Raw genomic sequence first — 19,932 nt, forward strand, 5'->3', positions numbered from 1 at the left:
GTATTGTGAATGATTAAGCATAATACACTGAAGTGCATGTTTTTTCGACTGCAGAAATGGAATGGCCATGCAATTTTCGACCATTATATATTGCGCAGCTTATTTCGACCCGCTGCAAGGGATAGCGAAAGGAAGTAAAAGCATCATTTCATTCATTGCTCTATTGAGATATGTAGTGCGATATCTGTATTTCACTATATCACACCGTCAAATGTGTTACATCTGGAAAAGGAAGTTAAATGAAATTAATTCCATCACACATTCTTTGCAAGGTTCCCAAAACCTTGCTTGATTCCATTCGAAAAATATATATGCATATGTGGGTGTCAGACCTCTTAATGGATGATACGTGTGCAAATCGTTTACTTTTCCTGCTCACCGCTCAAGGAACCGGCACTGTTACAGCTGTGTGTTCATTTCTTTCAAGCCGTTGCCCTCGTTCCGTATCGTTACCCGTGGCCCTGGTCAAACACCGTGACCGTTCTACAGAATGGTCTATACACATTTCCATATCAACATGACGCGTTAGAATTCCCACCTAATGCGGCCGTTAATAAATCTCAAAATAGATGACGCTCGATAGATGCACGTGGTTGCTGCTGTGAAGTGTATTCATCGCGGGTTGACAAAGAGTCAGCACGGCTACTTGCTTCCTTCCTCTAGGGTTGCTGATTTGGATAGAAACTGTAAAAAAATCGCGTTTAGACACTTACGCGAGAGGTTTTGTCGCGATGTCCCAGCTATGCTAATATAACATATATTAAATATAAAGGTGACAAATATCCAAAATCGTTCTTAGACGATGCAGTTAAGAAGAAAGAACACAATGTCTAAATGCTGCACTTGGAGGATATTATACAAACAATGTCATTACCATTAACAGTATTCCCACTGTAGTAACAACATAAAAAGATTCTAAAAAATAGAGTAAAACATTTAAAAGCACTTACGTGAATTCGACTGATAGACATTTATTTCGACAGTACTACATACATCCAGCTTCTTCATCTCCTTATTTGGTTCTACTACTGATCTGTGATGGGTGCCTGACCGACTGTACTGTTTGATGCATTTAATAATTACATTATAATAAACAAATGTTTTACACAAAAGCCATATTTTCGTTGAAATATGTAGATATTATCAAACGAACACTTTGTTCGGAATGTGAAATCGCGACGCTGAGGTATTACAATCAATTGAAAAATGTACGTGATGGTTGCGTGTCTCAACATTGTGCTCAATCAACCTCAACCCAGAATCCGAAAAAGAAAACCATAATTTCCTTATATGGCTTTATATAACTGATGACGTTTTGAAGGAAGCAGAGAAGGAAGTTGATTATGTAACCGTCAATTCATACGCGGAAATTCGAGATACGCGGCTTTTTGGGGATGTAGGCGATCCTCTATAATACTTTATTTTGGGGACTATCTGTATTAAGAATATACGTGACATTAATAACCCAAATCGTATAGACGGAGCTCTACGTTAGGGACGGTCCAGTCAAGATATCAGCTCAGACTGGGTGTGCTAACGAACTTTGCTTGGAAACACGCCAAATTACAATTGCAATTGTATGTAGGTTAAGGTGTGTAAATGATGACGCTATGACGCACTTAAAGAGACGAATGAGGTCAATAAGATCCAAACTTTCTTTTCACTAATGTAGGACTCATCGCTTGCTACACTGGAGTGGTTCAGATTCGCAGGGCATTATCGCTATGTATATTCACAGAGGTGTATAAAAAAATGTGTCATAGCCCCTCTCTAACCTTACCAACACCGTGGAACTTTCTGTGTGATTCTACAACCTTACCGCTATTAGGTGTGGCATCCCATTTCTGGCTTTCTTTGACTGTATTCACGGATAGGACGTTCCTTTTCACTACACCAACGGTCAGCCCAAGCCAAGCAAACTAATGGTTCTTTACAGTTGTAAACGAATGATGCTGACCATAAAAAAATTAGAAATATACGCAAAAATAAATGATAAAGAGCAATAAGATGTTGCCACACGATGTTCAGCTTTCGACGTCCTGTAGGTAAAGTAAGGCAAAAAGTCCAGTTAATAAAACAACATACATACTAATACATCTACCGTGCGGTTGTTACGGCCTATGTAAACATACCGTTGGGTCACAATCCGCACAGTGCCATGAGTAACCTCGCCGTTTGGGTGTCTTTTTCAGCGGAGGTTCCAAGCACCCGAAGTGATAACTTTTTTGGCATTCATCACACCTACAAGTGGAAATAAATACATATTATGTTGTTGGTTGTGGTCGATCTGAACTCTACTGTATTGCGTGTTGGATTAAACGCCGAGAGTTCATCGCCATACAAGGATACCTTCACAGATATTGATACGTACTGCACTATGTTAGGTGAGGTACCCGCACCATGACAAACATCACAAATGCATTCATCATTTGCGCTGGTACCCACCGAAGAACCGATGCTGGTGATGCAGGACGCATTCAAACGGCTGCCACCGTCCCGTTTGATACGTGCTCGTCCCTGAGTGATTTGCTCGGTGCCGTTATATTGTACCGGTTGGGGTACAGGCAACATTTGGTTCATCTGTACCATTAGTTGGTTCTAGCAGTAAATAAACATGATTAATATATGAACGAATCTTGCATAAAAAAATCTTACCGCCTGGGATGAACTATCAGCGGCACCAGATATGAGCTGTGGTACAGTCGAGGAGGATTCTTCCGATCGTTCGGTGCGCACGTAGAATATTTGTGTTGTATGCCTGTTGGAACCATCCAGTACGGATTTGATCTACAAAATTACAAAATATATATATATATATATATATATATATATATATATATATATATATATATATATATATATATTCCTAATAGAGTAACAGAACGTACTTCTTCATACCGTAATCGTAATAAAACTATACCTTAATTTTGATGCGTGGTCGGCTGTCACCGTACTCCGGCATCGGATAGTCAAGATTCGTATGGTCAACCGTTTCATAGGCATGGTTCTTGCGCTTTCGCTTCCGCTTGTGATCCTTGGAAATAATGCGCTCCGTGTTTGGCGATCGGTTACGATGCTTTTCCTTTCGCCTTTTGCTGTGTTTGTGATGCGTTGTCGATGAAGATCCTGTTTCTAGCATCATGGACGATAATGATTCTGATCCTGGTCCAGCTGCTGCTATCGCTTCCGATGAACCTACTGTGGACAGTGTGGAATTTGCTAACGTTACGCCATCATCGGCAGGTTCCGTTTTGTGTTGCGATCCCGGTGACGGTCCCTGTACGGTTGTTGATTCTACCTTTTGCACCTTGCTATTATGCTGACGTTGCTCATCCGACGTGTCGAGTTCGGAAAGTGTAGAGTCGTGTAACGAATACTTACAGCTTTGCTCGTCACTCTGCTCCTCTTTAGCCCTTGAGAGTTTGAGATCTTTTTTCTTGGCATCGTTGCATTCAGCAGACGATTCGCATTCACCTATCAATTTTTTCTTTCGACCACGTTTCCCGGGCACCTTTATTGGCGAATCCACCTCGTTTGAACTCTCAGCTACCGGTTGTCGGATGGGCTCTTGCTTAATATCAATCGAACCGGCTGATACAAGCTCCACAGTGGCAATACCTTTGACCGTTTTTCGGACACTGCTTCCTGCCCCATCTGTCTGGGTTGGTGGTAGTTGATCAGTGTAGGAAAAATCGTACGGCACAATCGTACCATCCTTCGAGTACCGGGTGCGTGATTTTCGTGGCATCTTCGGTATGATGATACTCTCCGGGTTGGAATCGTCCGATTTGTCACACTCGGAGCATTGCCAGCCGTACAGTTTAGACTTTTTCGGGTGCCGCGTTAGCGGTGGATTTAAGCAGCCAAGATGGTAGTGTAGATGGCAGGTGTCACACTTTGCAAGCAAATGCTGATCGTTGCAACGCTTGCAGATACCACACTCATTTAGTAGTTCCTCACTGTTCTGTTTGCACTGCGTGCTCAATATGCGTCCAGTATCGTCCCGTTTGCCCGATACCATGAGATTCTGCAGTGGAAAACCGACCCCCATCTTTAAAGCTGCCGCCGTGGGTACCGACATTGTACGGGCGGGTGGTGTCACACTTAAAGACGTATTGATCAGCACGTTCTGATGCGACTTAGCGTACGGTGGGACACCAACGACCGGCGGTTTGCCGACTTGATCCACCGGTATGAGCGGTTTATTCGGGCAGAGCGCGTTAATGTGCTCGTAAATCTTCGATATGCCCTCTTTGAACACTTCGTTCACTTTCAGTGCTTCTTGATTCTTTGTCACACTGCGATCATACTTGATGCGTAACTGTTGCTGCTTTCCCAGCAAATGTTTGTTCATTACAATTTGCTCCTGCAGGTTTTTCTTCATATCCACTAACCGGATCGCACGATCCAGATAGTAGCCGATGAATTCGACGCTAAATGCTGGCGGTATGTGCCACTTCTTCCTCACATCGCTCAGCGAAGCGATCTGTGCCTCCTGGAATTCTATCGCAGCCATATCTAACCCCATAAGTTCTGCTTTGTACAGCATCTTCTTGCACGCTGTCGCACTGGTAATCAGCAGGCGAGGCATTTTCTGCGTTGGTACCCAGGGTGGATTTTTGGTTTCCTTGTTGGTCACGTACCGTCTACGGTGCTTGGTGAGCTTTCGTTCGATTCGCAACTGCTCCGGAGTGGGTTTCTGCGTCTTTCTTGACTCTTCCTCCATTTGCCGATGCACTGCCTTCATCTTAATCGCGTTGTAATTACGCTTCCGATGTTTAATCAGCGATTTGTCTGAATGAATCTTACAGTGTGCATAGAATGGATCGGCTTGGTCTGCTTCTTCCGAGTGTGCCTCCGATAGCAATCCGTAGTATTGGGCACAAGTAACGTGGAAGTAGGTCTTACACATTCCCGCATCGCAGCCAATGCAAACACCAGTACGGGCTAGCCGAGCGTCGTCGCACAGACTGCACGTCTTGGCGCCCCATTTGTTGTACGGCATTTCGAACAACGTAACCGAGGATAGTTGATCTACCTCACCGAACGCCACACCCGGTACATACAGTGCACACACCAGATGAACCCATTTTCCGACGTCTGTCTCCTTGAAAATACCACCCTTGTTCGGGCAGAGTTCACAATCCGGGTTTTCCACTCCCGCCTTGCACGCATCACAGAACCACGGTTCGGTGGAACAGGATGAGATCGTACTGCTAATACTGGTACACTCACTCACTCCATAGCAACCTTCGTGCACAGTTACCCCGCAACCATCACATTCGACGATCTCATTCTGATCATCACTTCGATCTCCCAGGCAGGCACAGCAGATCGATTTCATGAGCAGCTTCTGGATCGCAGCATCCTTCTCACTGGTTATTTTGGTAACCGTGATCGGAACACTTAATACCTTCATCTTGCCGCTTGCACCCACGATGGTATTATCCTCTTCTTCCTCCTCATTTCCAGTTTCGTTCGCTTCCTGCTCGGATAGTTTACGGTTCGCACCATTCTGAGAGTTGAGATGTTGCAGCGGTTGATTGGTATGATCCTGATCGTCCTCATCACCATCGTCATCGTCATTATCGTCGTCATCATTATAGTCGTCATCATTATCCTCGTCATCATCATCGTCATCATCGTCTCCATCGTCATTGTCATCCTTTGATCCTAGCGAGCAATCATCACTTTCATCATCATGATCTTCGATGCGGAAATCGGAATCCGATGACGATTCGCCTAAATCGAAGTCTAGCAAAGTTTGGGTAGTGAGGCCGCTGGGCCGCCTGCGCTTTATACTGTTCCTCATGATGTTATCTGACGAAAGAGTTTTAAAACAACAAATCGAGATGAGAAAGAGGGTTTTATGTGCTGATTGGTTTAACATAATGAGCTGAATAAATAAATAGGGATTCAAATTTTAAAAGTTTTACAAACCAGAACATTTCACAAAAGACGGACGCCAATTCCGCACGTAATGAGAGCACTACACACACCAAAGTGAGCTGAGAGGAGGTGTCGGAAAAGCCCTTTCACGGTGTGACATCTTGGAAAATTGTTTGACGTTTACTGGACCGAAATGAAAATTAACTTTAGTTAAGCAAAAGGGTTATTATATATTTATTTATATTACACGTAGGACTGAAGTAATTACAATTTTCATAAGGCATTTCCTCCTTGTCCTTTGGCTTATTCCGGGTATACTCGGATAAAAGGGTTATTAGCTAAGGGAAAATATTGCCATCTAATGTTGGGTTTTACTTGCCAATATTAATAATAATAATAATAATATAATTAATAATTAATATAATAACGCCCTTGTACCGAAGGGATTTTGTTTTTTAATATTTTTTTGTTCAATTATTATTTTGCTGAACATGGTTTTTTTATATTATTGATATCTAGTTTAAACATTGGATGTGGCTTCCGCAGACCAACTTCCACTATATTATCGTATATTTTCGTTGCGTTCTTTTGATAAATTATTTAATACATATGATATTTGAGGAAAATATAAACTTTCCATCCGTAAATTTCCTCATTTTTACGTTGTACATTGACAGCTGAACTGAAACTGACCTGACTGAACGAAAGAACTGTCATCTACCGTCATCGGAAGGGAAACGGAAAAAGAAAAGTGAAAAAGCATTCAGCACATTTGCTAAACGCAGTTATTTCATTGTAATTTCGGTAAAGTTTGTTCAGAATTGCACTGTGCTGGTAAATAGAACGCGGCTAAGAGAACGGCCACGATATGCTATACCTCGAAGATTATTTAGAGAGTAAGTAGGAATATCGAATGTTCTGCTGTTGATGGGCAGCAAATGTCGACGCCGAAAAGCAGGGCAGATACACCGCATCGTACGCTGTATCTTCTACAATGATGGCTTTCAGATTTTCAGAGGGAACAAATGATTGTTAATAATATTTATTTGTTCTTTCGATTCAGTGATCGAGCATTTGCCGCAAGAATTGCGTGACAGATTTACTGAGATGCGTGAGATGGATCTAAGCGTCCAAAGTAAGTGGTGAATATTTACGAAAAGCTAGACATGCACATACTGACAACTCTTCCATTATTTGCAACCGTATTTCAGACAATACGGATGCGCTAGATAAACGTGTGCGCATGCTGTTCCAGCAATGTCGCCGTGGAGAAATTTCATCTCCGACGGCTGACGTCGAATTTGATTCGATTCGCAACAATTACTACCGAGTGCTGGACGATTCGGATGAAAAGATTCAGCTGGCTGGACAGATGTACGATCTAGTGGAACGTTATCTGCGACGTCTCGATACCGAGCTAGACAAATTCAAGTGTGAGCTGGAAGCCGACCATAACGGCATTACGGAGATACTGGAGAAGCGTTCTCTTGAGCTGGACAGCATGACGAGCAACGGAGGTACGAACCAGAAGGAAAATCGGTTCTACGACACACAAAACTCGCACGGATCGAGTCATGCCAGTCGCTCGGACAGTCGCTACAAGCTGAAAGCTGAAAAACGGCGTTACAGCGTGGCTACGGGCGTACCGATGTCGTCGATGGAGAAACGGACTTTGGCTGGATCATCAAAGCCGCTCAACAATAGTAACATCCGTCCCAACACTCCCGCTGGCCTGACTCCGGGAGGAGCTGTAGTTGGCACCGTCCTTGCTGGTGTGGCTGGCGTCGGAGGTATTGGAACGGTTGCTAGTCCCATCAACACCGTCGCCTGTCCCCAAGCAGTACCGGTGATGAATGCGTCTCAAAGTACGGCTACCGTCGCCGCTACCTACAATCTGCAGACGTGCGGTGCTGGAAACGCGATCGTGGCTGCTGCCAGCCAGGCCATAGCACAGACGCAACAGATGCAACAGGGACGTCGGACGGCGAGCTTGAAGGCATCATATGAAGCTATCGGTGGTGTTGGATCGCACGAGCTACTGCTCAACAGCGAGTTAGCCGGTGCGACGCATAACGCGTTGCAAGCTGTCGAACGGGAGTCGACAGCGTTTTCCAATCAGCGTCGTCAGAAAAAGAAAACTGTTGGTACGTCACTAGGATGTGGTAATTTGCGTACAAATTCTACGATGTTGGTAAATGCATCATCTATAGCTTCTATTTTGTCCTCACCCTCGCCGAACGTTCAAACACTTTCTAGCTCGCCTTCAATTTCGTTATCGTCTGTTCAAGTAAATTCAACACCGGTACAACAACATTCGAACCAGCAACAGCAGCAGCAGCAGCAACAACAACAGCAGCAGCAGCAACCACAACAATCGTCTTTTATACAACAGCATTCACTTAATCATCAAATTCCAGTCCAATCTCAGCAGTTGCTTATTCATGCTAATACTCCCGTTACATTGCAACATCAGCTGCAGCCTGTTATGCAGCAAATTTCTCTAACGCAAAATCAAACCCAAACATGTGTAAAGCAGCAGCTGATACCTGCACAACAGCAGCATCAAATCATCAATCAATCGCACAAACCTGTTCAACTCGTGTCGGCCCAGCATCGGATGCCGCGCCACCTGCAGCCGCAACAATTACAGCAATCAATGCAAACCCAACATCTTCAGCAACAGCAGCAACTACAGCGACCGCAGCTACTACAGCAGCAATCCCAGCTGCACACCGTTCCTCACCAACAGCTGCTACAAGCCCAGTCACAGCAGAAGCAACAGCAACTACAACAACTGAAGTCGGTACAGCACACGTCGTTCCAACATCAAGCACAGCCGCCACAGCAGCAGCATCTTGTCCAGCAACAGGTAGTGCAGCATATACAACAGCTACCGGTGCAGCAACAGCATCAGCTGTTGGATCACCAACACAAAGATATGCAGTTACAGCAAACGATGCAGCAGCAGCTGTCTCAACAGCAGCAATTGTCACAACAGCAGCAGTCGCAACAGGTGTTGCAACAACAGCCGCAACAGGTGCTACAACAGCAACGGCAGCTTATTTTGCAACAGCAGCCTCAGTTGCAGGTTGCCCAGCAGCAGCTGCTACAACAGCAGCAACAGCAGATGCAGTTGCAAAATAAGCAGCAGCAGCAGCAGCAGCAGCTGTTGCAGCAACACGCTGGACAGCAGACTGTACAAGTCCTTCCACAATCGCTACATCAGCAGCAGCTGCAACAACAGCAACCGCCATTTTTAACCAGCGTCACACAACCGACCACTAGCGCTACAGTCGTTAACGTATCCTCCTTCATGAACACACTTATTTCGACCAATCCCACACCGAGCACTAGTAACGCTAGCAACAACAGTACCAGCAGTACCGAACCGGCGGTTAATCTCGACCAGACGGCGGAAGGCGAATGGTTCGATCCGAACGAACCACGGTATTGTCTCTGCAACCAAGTTTCCTACGGTGACATGGTTGCATGTGATAATGAAGATGTAAGTGTACCTATACCGATACCTTTACACGAACTTATTTGCATCCTTACTTTTGGCTTTACGATCGTATTTAGTTCTTTTGTTACCGAAAGCATCAGCATTTTTTAAAACGACACTGAAGCTCGGTTGCTCGGTGTTGTATTGCTGTATTGGTTGGGTCGATTTCTTTTTAAATGTTCTATCTTTCTACCTATTGCAGTGTCCGTTCGAGTGGTTCCATTATCCTTGCGTTAATATTAGCTCGTCTCCGAAGGGAAAGTGGTACTGTCCGCAATGCAGTAGTTCCATGAAGCGACGTGCATCGAGGAAAAACTAATGACTCTAACTAATGCGGATCGGATGGATAGCGTTAGTTAGTCGTAATGGTGGTGCGAAGCAGTGAACAATTGCAGCTGTTAGCTTTAAATTCGCTGTATGCTAAGCTAAACCGATCGCGTGCATAGCGATAGTGCAGTGGGCAATTGCTGCTGTTAGATTTAAATTTGCTGTATACTAAGCAAAATCAGTGTGTGATTGGATTTAAGATTGAACAATCGATATTACTAACATTTGCAGCTAATGTAAAATTTGAAATTAACAATTAATTTTTTATTTCAGGTAGATCGTTCTTTTGGTGAAATAGGGATAACTAAGGTATGGACGTGCATTTGAGTGTTGTTTTGTTGTTATGAAATATTTTCTTTTTAAACTACAGAATATAATACTAACGGTGAGGGTGATGAGCTGAAGAATGAAAAGAAGCACTTAGAAACTTACATGGATGGCAACTGGAATGGAAAATTGTTTTTTTTTTTTTGCAAACCTGCTTCAATACATTGTCAAATTCAAAATAGAAAGTCAGGTGTATTTAATTTATTGCCCAACTGCTCATCCAACTGGTCACGAAACATATGCTAAACCGGTATATTATTGCTTTCACTACACTACGCAGTACAACAGAAAAAAGTGAATGGGAGTTTTCCTCACTAAGTGAGGAGGTGTTTTACTGTCTAGTAAGGCTGCAAACTGGAAGTTCCATATTAAGAATATTTTAGTTTTAATATCTAAATATTATAATGGTGGGATTAGGGAAAGATGAAATTGAAACTCACATGGTATAAGTGATAGTAAAATAATGAATGGCATATGCTATATATTAGAGGAATTAAAATGTGTACATTAAAGTAATGCAATTTTGAAGAGTGTAAATGGAAATGCTGCGTGGGTACCCAAATCTCTCATATCTAGATATGCGTGGAAAATGAACCTCGCTATTCTGCTGATTGAATAGATTGTAAGACTAGATTGTAAGATTGGGGAGAGAAAACGAATGAAATTATCTAATTACATGAAAAGAAAATTGAACTAATAAGATAGAAAAAATATAAGAAATAAATCTTAAAGAATAAATATTAAATGAAAGGAATATAATGAAAGGATTGGACATACGACACGTAACTATGTGTAATATTGTAAGCATGCAAAGTCTTCTATCGTAAACAGAACAAATGGCCTAAACACTCCTACCCTGAAAGTAAGGTGCAGAGATGCAGTGACTGTTTTTGGGGAGGATTGAAAGCTTTCTAGTTAACCAAATGCATTTTATGTGGTATAATAAAAATAAAAGCATATGTATAAACACAAAAATAATAAACAATCCGTACAATAATTTTTAGGCCAATTTTCAAAACATACGACATTAAAATTATATTTTTTTTTCTTCTCAAAAGTGCTAAGTATAGTTATTGCGCATTATATTGGAATGAATTTGTATGATGAATATACAAAGAATAAATAAATAAACTAATATTACACTCGCATGTAATATGGCATGCGGCGCGAACTAAACACTGTGTTTGAGAATGCAATATCTGTCTAGTGTATGTAAGGCTTAGTGCCAAACTATGCAAACACAAACCGGAGTTACACCTGAAGGGATATTATTATTACAATTTTTATTTCTAGCAATTGATCAGTTTAATTCATTCTTCCCAACATTCGTACATACGTATTGGTCAAAAAATGTAACAACGTCGTGTTCATAAATTTGTGATAGTATCTTTGTGTTATTTTATTGGTCAATTTAAATGTCTATACAACTACGGCTAACATGTTTTTATTTTCATGGCTTATTTTTTTGTGATTCGTAACTTTTCATTCCAAACTATTTACTTTTTTAGTTTGAATCCAACACAAACGTGTGTTGCTTACTTTATAGATAAAACCGATTTATGTTATCGAAAACATTTGCACTTCTCTACAACCCTAGGCGCGGTTTTAGTGCACGACTCAATCTTCCAGAAATATACATAGGCATATGAAAAGTAACCAATATTATAAAAAAAGAGAAACAAACGCGCGAATTATGAACAGACTCCGGCTCTAAACAAATGGAACTAATATGATAATTTGATTGATCTATAAATGTGGTCTTGTGGAGTTATAAATAAAAGTTTTAAAATATATGTTTGCTTTTCTACTCTTTTTTCGCCTACTGGATAAAACATATAAGAATAAACAATATACTGTCCCAACAATCGGGGATCCATCTATACACTGTTGCTTCTATTTCTGTAGCCTTTCTACAGTCCATTCTTGGTTGCAGCAATTACCAGCCAAGCGGACCGAAAAACTTACCAAGAAGAATATTAGTTAATGAATTTAGAAAACTCGACCCTCAGTCTTAACCTTCCAACACTACCCAACTTCTTTTTACACTACCTTTAAAGGAGTATTAACGGGTTCGATTGTTATGTGCATTTTTCATGACGTGATTAAGACCAGGCTATAGAAACTGATCAACAGTGTATTACGATTTCTATTATGAGAGGAAAAAGACGTACTATTAGTGATTGATTTTTTTTCAATTAAAACATATTGCTATGTTATAGTTTGTCATTTACCGTCACCTTGTTCGGCTTGTCGAGAGTTGCAAACATTAATACATTATACTACAATTAAAATGTAGTCATTTTTGTTATGAGAGTTTCCTCTTTCATCTTTGTTGAACATTAGCCAGAAAACCGTTCGATGGTAGAATCGTCTTGCTGAGAATACAAGAACTTAATACATGCAGTCACACACACAAACACACACGCACACATACATATATACGCATAAAACTCTTATTTAACACAAATCTATGCGCGTTGCACCTAAATCAACATCACACCGCATGTCGAAGGCCCGGCACCAAAAAGGGTACCGCCACGTGTCGGGGACTATGCATTGACTAGAATGGGGATCAGGTTACGCGGTAGTACATCCCTACTATATGCAACATCCAACATGGACTGCACATCCACGAACGCGAGCCGAGCGGACATTTATTTGCTTAACGCTTCTACCAACATTAGAAGACGTTGCTCACGCTCGGTATGGCGCCGTTCTAAGTATGCGACCTGGAGAATAAGAAAGAAACAACAACAAAACAAATGATTTTCCATCGATGCACAATGTATGGACATATTTCCAGCGCCGGATGGTACGAAAAAACAGTGAGAAAGAAATAGAAAGAGAGAAAGAGGAATAAAGAAATAGCAATTAGCAATAGTATTCAATCTCTTTGCGCTTCCTTCGAACTGCTGGTCGCTGGATGCTGTCGTATGGATGAGAAATGCATATGATGCACACCATTCGGTCGACTAAAGCAACCAAAATTCAAAAGCGAAATGAAAAATTTAATCGTAGCAAACTGAGTGCAACAAGGACCGTATTTTAACGATACTTCTATTTGCTACAAAGATCTTTAACTCTATTGCAATGTCGCTAAAATACGGTGTGTGTTTTTTTTTCCTCAATATCTAATTTTACTACCTTCTAAGACTTTGGACGCAACTGACCTGATAACCTAATGGTTTGGTTATGCTACTCATAACATGTTTAACGGTTGTGTTTGACCCTGGCAGGGGCAAATCTCTCTTTAAGAGTAACGCACTAATTGTTTGTTTTCGATTTTGATAATTATAATTTAAGCTTATTGTCAGCACCATTGTGCTGTCGCAGCAGCATATTCGATTTCGTACAGTAAAACTCATTTTTCAGCAGGTGCTGAACCAATGCTTTATAGTGTGAATTATGACCGACCGATAGCCAACATTTCCGGGTCAAAATTTGCCCTTGCCGTGGTACAACCCGTTTCAAAGTGCGCTTTCGCTAGCGTGCCATGTTTTGTAACAAAACAGAACAGTTAATTATGTGTAAAGAGTATAAAGGCGAGAAGTTGAAGCGAAATCGGTAACTCGAACACAAAAGCACAAGGGAACGGTTGACCGTGGGACAAAACAGATTATACACGATGAAACGATTTTTCGAGATAAAGAGAGAAAAAGAGAGAAAAAAGAGAGAGAGAGAAGAAAGATAAAGAAAAGATCGATTTAATATAAATAATATTATCTGTTCTAGACGGCATAAGCGAAAGCACAAATGTTGGTACTTTTCTTTGCGAATGGCACATCCAAATACAAACACAAACAGGTGAAAATGCATTACACGCTAGCAAGGTGACTATGACTCGTGGGTGTGGATAGCGGACGGGTTTTTTTTGCTAGAAAGAAGATATTCTAAACGAAGAATTCTTCTTGAAGCATCCATTTTACCACCGCACACAAACTCGCAGCTATACCTTTGCCTTCAGTCCGTAATAATCGTTACTATGGTTGGGACGTTGCTTATCCTTACGCTGGAGCAACTCTTCCTCGCTTTCCGACAGCCGCTGCTGCAGAAAGCGTATCGATTCATGGCAGGATGCTAATTCTTTTTCGTGGGCGGCTTGTAAAGTTTTCAGCTATAATAATAAAATGAAATCAGAAGATCAATGAAACAGATTGTACGAGCCGGTCCCTAAAAAAATTGACTGGATCACTTACATCTTGCAACCGTTTCTCCTGCAGCGCTTTGTAGTCCAGCTCGAGGATTTTTACCTTCGACTGTGCATCCCGAAGCGGACCGCCACTGTCTGGGCTGTCCGCACAGCTGTCCGTCGTCTTGTTCCGCACTTTTACTGGTGACCGTCCACTGTCGCATCGTCCCATCACTGGCGGTTCCTTCTTTTTCTGCAGCTTTTTGATCGTTTTCTTACACTCGTCGACTTCGCGCGTTAGCCGCTGTACCGCCTTTTCCTTGATGGCCAAATCTACCCGCATACCGCGTATGGTGGCCAGCAGATGGGCGTCCTCCTTGCCCTGGGCCTGGGCACGCTTCGCGTTCGGTTGCCGCGTAACGACCGCGTCCACTGTTCCAGTCACATCAGTCTGCACTAAAATAGAGCGCACTTTAACACTAGCTGATTCACGGACCCGCCGGCCCCGACATTCCGGTGGCTCTTCGGCGGTTTCGGTTTGCGTGAAGCGTGCGGCACTGATGGCTTTCGTCACCGGTGGACCACTGGCGGTGGTACCGACCGCATGGCTGCTAATGCTGGCAAGCTCCTCCATTTGGCGGATGATCTTTTCGTTCAGCTTCGAATTGATCTCCTGCAGACTGAGCACTTGCATCTCGAGATCGGCTATATGCGTTTCGTACTTTGCCTGCACCGAGTTAAAGCGGGCCTGCACATCGGCCAATATACCTTGCGCCTTAGCGTCCTGTTTTTTCGCGTCTGCCTCCAGCTGAGCGATTCGCTGCTCTAGCAGCCGGCAGGTGGTTGAGGTGGAGCCGTCCGATTCGGGCTTCCCCGTGGGTGACTTGCTCGCCACTGCAGAAAAAACAGATAAAGGGACCGATATTAAAACTTTTTTGATATTTTATTGTGACAGAACTAGTGATGTCCATACTGTATGAAGAATAATGAATAAATAGGATAATTTAAATCTCCACGACAATCTTTTTAAAATCGATTTGCAATTTAACTCACCAGCACTAAGTTTTACAACTCACCTGATTTATAAAACTAATTAATGAGTTAAATAGGAATAATTAAGTTTTAACTCTTTCTGAGGATTCATTTACAGCGATTAAAACCATTCTTGGGTAATAAAATTAATATGAGAGTTGCGTGAGATGGTATGAAAAATTAAATACCAAATTTCAGCTTCCTCAAAATATTCGTTTCTTAAATAATGAAAAAGAATGAACTTTTTATCTAACTAACTCACGATTCAATTTACCGAGAGTGAGTTGTTGTTCACATCGCTAGAAAGAACGAAACAAAGTAAGTAAGCAATATAGTACACGAAATAATCATACCGATTAAGGCTGAAATGGAGTCTGGATTTTTACGCATCAATATGCGTTCCATCTCTCGGCACTGCCGCTGTAGATCCTGTATCGTTTTCGTATCCTTTTCGCCACTGTCCTGCAGGTTTTTCTTTTCCTTTCGCGATTCATCAAGCTCGGATTGTAGAATTTTTTGCAGCTCAATAGCAGAATCACGATCGCAGCGAGCGGATTGCAATTCCGACCTGAAAGACACACGTAAATAAAAAAAAAAGGTAAAGTTACTAACCAAATAACAAACGCTTCTAAAGGGGGAGTTTCGGCACACCTTAACACATCTGCACATTTGGTTAGATGTTGTATATCGAACTGCAGCTTTTCACTCTCTTCCTGTATCGCACCATAGTTCTCACGCAACGTCCGATGTACCTGGGACAGTGTGTCGTACTGCAGCTTCAAACTATGGTATCGTTCCTCCGTATCTTTGAGCCGCTCCTGCAACTCGGTAATTTTACCCTCCAGCAACCGTTCCTTGGACCAGCTCGCATACTCATCGTGCGATTCATTATCCTCAGGCGTGGGCGATGGTTGCGTGGACCTGTCGCACATGACCTGCTGACGGTCTAGACGTGCTGGGGTGTTTATGTTACAGTGTGCTGACTGCTTCAGAGGGCGATTACGCCCGCATTGTTCGTATGGTGATTCCGGTCGCGTTTCCTCCACGTGTTTGATAGCTGTCGGTTGATCGAGGTGTCGTCGCTGTCGCGGCGTGCATGTTGATGTTGTGTTTTTTGCTACGGTTAGGTTAGCCGAAAGATCCTCGCCATTGGTTGCTCTAGTAAGATTGGATGATTTGGATGTGTCTATTGTTTCGGGTTGCGGGTTGCTATCGGATGTAGCATTATAATTACCACGACAGCCAACATCTAGCACCTAGAAAAGAATGGAGGAATGTATATTACCTTAGAGCACAGATAATGTAAAATATTCGTTTCTATATTTATAAATATTCATTGTTACGTCCAACATTCTTAAGTAAGCTATTCGCTTTGACGCTGTGACTGATTAACAGCAGTGTCTCGGTTACGTACGCTTTAAAACATGGAACGTATTTATTTTAAAATTAAAAAAAATTTATTCACTTATGATTGATACATAACTGTTTATAAAAGTGTGCCGGAATGTATGCCAAATTACAAGGAAGAACCAAAAATATACTTATGTACCAGCAATGAATGGATTTTCATAGTATTTCATCAATAGATATAACTAGAATCAAAGCATATGCCGTACTGATTCTTTCTCACGCCTTTCTATACCGTCACATAACCAATCGATACAGGTCCCAGATCCAGTGAGATCAATTCACCTTTGCCTGGCTGAAGCATGATTGGAATTCATAAATACACACACCCTGGTGTACACACCATCCCCCTTGATCGACTCACGCGTGTCCCAGGGTACTGCAAATGCGTTTGCGTCGCCGTTCTTGTGCTGCGGCATCCGGCTTGGCCTAGATTCAGGCGGTTGCCATCTTTCTGTTGCGCGCGTGCAAAGAACACAAGACGCAGAACAAACCCGAAAGCCAACGGGACTCTGTCGGCCCCGTACGCTCGTTGAAGGAATGGAACCGCGCAAAAGAAAGTAGTGAGCCCACACACAACCGCACACCTACACATGCACCTAGTTCACGTGATTCAACCAGAACCAGCATGACTCTTCTTTTACATACTTGGCGCTATGTGTTGTGTTTGTTTTTTATGTACTTTTTTCTGTCTCCTCTTTAAAACTTGCTTATATTCATGCTCTGCTCTCACCCTGCCAGCCGCAGTTCCAGAGGGAGGGATCGGACCTTATAAGGCCAGTACGCGGTCACTGGAGGCAAACAGTTTGAGGTCGAAGCCTTTCGGGGTGAGACATCATCACAACGTGATCGAACAGAAACAACATCATTTCAAACAAGTGAAATCAATTTACAGAACAATAACAACCAAAAAAAAACAAAACCCGTGTGTGCGATTGTGCTTCTCCGGTAGAAATCCATCGTAGTGAAGAAAGATTGTTAAATAAACATGAATCGGTTGTTGGCCAACCAAACCGTGGTTGGGTTGTTGGTTGTGCTGGTACTGCAGTATTGCACCGGACACACACTTCCCAGCATTAAGGAGGCACCGGTTGTTAACCAACCGGCCACCCGGATCGATGCCACCTCAACAACTCAACCGGTCAAATACGATGGTGCCCAGCTGTGGCGCATCGCTTACGACGATCAACCGAAAAAGAATGCCGTTGCTGAGCTGCAGGATCGATACGGTTGGTTTCAATGGTGTTTTCAAAACCGATTTTTTACACTTAGATCTCAACTTCTTTTAACCCAATTCCCAGATGCGTCCATGTGGAACTATAATGCCACCTCGGTGGATATATTTGTACGCGGACAGCAGATCATGAAGGCGGAATGTTTCCTCCGTGCGGCTAATATCCCGTTCGAGGTGGTGATCGAGGATATGCAGCGTGCAATCGACACCGAGAACCCATCGCTAGAAGAGACTGAGTTGTGGGAAAACCGGAACGGTAAGCTCAAATTCCTTGTTAAATCTCACTTAATGTCCCGACAATGGCTTGAGGAAGACGAATTAATCGCTGTGATATTTTAAAAACATTAAGTTGCTAGTTGAATACCTTATTCGAAAATTAAAGTATCATCCACTGCTAATTGTATTTGTCAAAAAAATTCCCACACCATACTAGGTCACCGCATGACGTGGACGGCGTATCACCGGCTGGCGGACATTTACGACTGGATGGATTACCTGGCACAAACCTATCCGGACCTGTGCAGCACAAAATCAATCGGTAAAAGTGTGCAAGGCCGGGAACTGAAGGTGTTGCGCATCTCCAACGGAAGTCCGTCCAACAAGGCGATCTGGATGGACGGTGGTATACATGCGCGGGAATGGATTAGCCCCGCCACCGTTACCTACATCGCTAACGAGCTGGTAGAGGACTGGGATAACCAGCCGGCTCACCTACGCAACATTGACTGGTACATCCTGCCGGTACATAATCCGGACGGGTATGAACATTCGCATCAGTACGATCGGTTGTGGCGCAAAAATCGGGGCGGACTACAGTACGGACCGTGCGCCGGTGTAGATCTAAATCGTAACTACGGCTACAAATGGGGCGGCCAGGGAACGTCCAAACAACCGTGCTCGGAAATCTTTGCCGGATCGGGTCCATTCTCCGAACCGGAAACCAAAGCTGTTAGCGAGTTCATGCAGTCGTCAGCTGCGGATTGGAAAGGTTTTCTAACGTTCCACAGCTACGGTCAGTACATTCTGTACCCGTGGGGGTACGATCGCGTTGTTCCACCGGATCATGCCGATCTGAAGCGGGTCGGCGATGCGGCTGCAGAGGTAAACAAATTCACTAGGTTTACTATTTCCACCCAACGTGACAATTCATGAACACTCTCTTCCGTTGCTTTAGCAAATGCTGCAGGCTAGTGGTTCACGTTACACGGTCGGACCTTCCGGTAGCACACTCTACCCGGCGGCAGGTGGTTCGGATGATTGGGCACGCGGTACTCTCAACATCAAGTACGCATACACGATCGAGTTGCGAGATACCGGCCGGTATGGGTTTGTGCTGCCCGCGAACCAGATTAAACCCACCGGCGACGAAGCCGTCCAGTTCGTTGACATTGTTGCGCAGGAAGTGACCAAACTGTAACAGATCGTCGCACAATGACCAAATTCCCAATACAAAACACGCGCACAGAAAAAGGCTGAAACTGAAATAAAAATGAAACTGAAATCTACCTTCATACAGTTGGGGCTCACTGTTGGCCGGTATACGTTGTCACGTTTCGGCGATGGGTCCATCTCCGGTAGGAGTAATTCGCCCCACCCCATCGGCGAATGTGTACCAGGGTCCGCGACAGTACCGTGCGGATCCTGCAGCATCAATCGTTCTGCCTCCGCCAGTATGTCTTCCACGCACCGGTTGTCCGTCTCGTTCGCCACCCCGAACAAGTGGTTCAGCTCACCGTACAGTTCCGGTCGGAGGGTCGCTATCTCCTCACCGATCGGCTTATCCTCGTTCAGCCAGCACAGCAGCTCGTGCTCTAGAAATTCATCCAGCGACGATTCCTCACTATCGCAGCACGGTTGCGCTGGCTGTTGGCGGCGCTTCGCATTGTTTGCCGACCACCGTCCGATGCCGTTCAATTGCGCGGACATATTTCGCTTGCTTGCTGTCTGTTGGTTGCCACGGGTAGCCTCACATAACAAACTACGGGCTAGGAACGGAGGAACACCTGCACACTGTTTTGTACCGTTTGCTTGTTCCGAACGCGGAGAGTTGCCACCTTATCTATTGTTTTGTTTTGTGTTGCGTGG

At 43.5% G+C, this 19,932-nt stretch overlaps 4 protein-coding genes across 7 annotated transcripts; 2 read left to right on the top strand and 2 right to left on the bottom strand.

The window, feature by feature from the left end:
• Positions 1-946: 946 nt before the first annotated feature.
• On the bottom strand, positions 947-6,062 carry LOC125762006 (PHD finger protein 14). 2 transcript variants are annotated; one of them, XM_049423674.1, is made up of 6 exons: positions 5,941-6,062; positions 2,921-5,820; positions 2,656-2,787; positions 2,372-2,598; positions 2,133-2,241; positions 947-2,039 (listed from the first exon to the last, which is right to left on the bottom strand). In XM_049423674.1, the coding sequence occupies exons 2-6, from the start codon at positions 5,810-5,812 to the stop codon at positions 2,025-2,027; spliced, it is 3,375 nt and encodes a 1,124-aa protein (XP_049279631.1). In that variant the 5' UTR covers positions 5,813-5,820; positions 5,941-6,062; the 3' UTR covers positions 947-2,024. The 2 variants fall into 2 exon arrangements, with proteins under 2 accessions (XP_049279631.1, XP_049279620.1); XM_049423663.1 differs by lacking the exon at positions 5,941-6,062 and having other exon boundaries at positions 2,921-5,910.
• Positions 6,063-6,418: 356 nt separating this feature from the next.
• On the top strand, positions 6,419-10,149 carry LOC125765539 (putative mediator of RNA polymerase II transcription subunit 12). 2 transcript variants are annotated; one of them, XR_007418564.1, is made up of 5 exons: positions 6,419-6,785; positions 6,953-7,024; positions 7,101-9,394; positions 9,594-10,027; positions 10,089-10,149. XR_007418564.1 is itself a non-coding variant. In XM_049430798.1 (4 exons), the coding sequence occupies exons 1-4, from the start codon at positions 6,758-6,760 to the stop codon at positions 9,708-9,710; spliced, it is 2,511 nt and encodes an 836-aa protein (XP_049286755.1). In that variant the 5' UTR covers positions 6,419-6,757; the 3' UTR covers positions 9,711-10,149. The 2 variants fall into 2 exon arrangements, 1 of the variants encoding a protein (XP_049286755.1); XM_049430798.1 differs by having other exon boundaries at positions 9,594-10,149.
• Positions 10,150-11,415: 1,266 nt separating this feature from the next.
• Positions 11,416-19,922, bottom strand: LOC125765548 (uncharacterized). 2 transcript variants are annotated; one of them, XM_049430841.1, is made up of 6 exons: positions 19,354-19,921; positions 15,858-16,462; positions 15,560-15,774; positions 14,242-15,068; positions 13,998-14,159; positions 11,416-12,774 (listed from the first exon to the last, which is right to left on the bottom strand). In XM_049430841.1, exons 1-6 carry the CDS (start codon positions 19,771-19,773, stop codon positions 12,700-12,702), a joined length of 2,304 nt encoding a protein of 767 aa, XP_049286798.1. In that variant the 5' UTR covers positions 19,774-19,921; the 3' UTR covers positions 11,416-12,699. The 2 variants fall into 2 exon arrangements, with proteins under 2 accessions (XP_049286798.1, XP_049286789.1); XM_049430832.1 differs by lacking the exon at positions 11,416-12,774 and adding an exon at positions 12,850-13,528 and having other exon boundaries at positions 19,354-19,922.
• Positions 17,255-19,364, top strand: LOC125765775 (carboxypeptidase B-like). The gene is made up of 4 exons (XM_049431241.1): positions 17,255-17,842; positions 17,915-18,103; positions 18,281-18,948; positions 19,022-19,364. The coding sequence occupies exons 1-4, from the start codon at positions 17,602-17,604 to the stop codon at positions 19,262-19,264; spliced, it is 1,341 nt and encodes a 446-aa protein (XP_049287198.1). The 5' UTR covers positions 17,255-17,601; the 3' UTR covers positions 19,265-19,364.
• Positions 19,923-19,932: the final 10 nt, after the last annotated feature.

Source organism: Anopheles funestus, chromosome X, assembly GCF_943734845.2.
Source record: "Anopheles funestus chromosome X, idAnoFuneDA-416_04, whole genome shotgun sequence".
In the NCBI taxonomy this organism is placed as follows: domain Eukaryota; kingdom Metazoa; phylum Arthropoda; class Insecta; order Diptera; family Culicidae; genus Anopheles; species Anopheles funestus.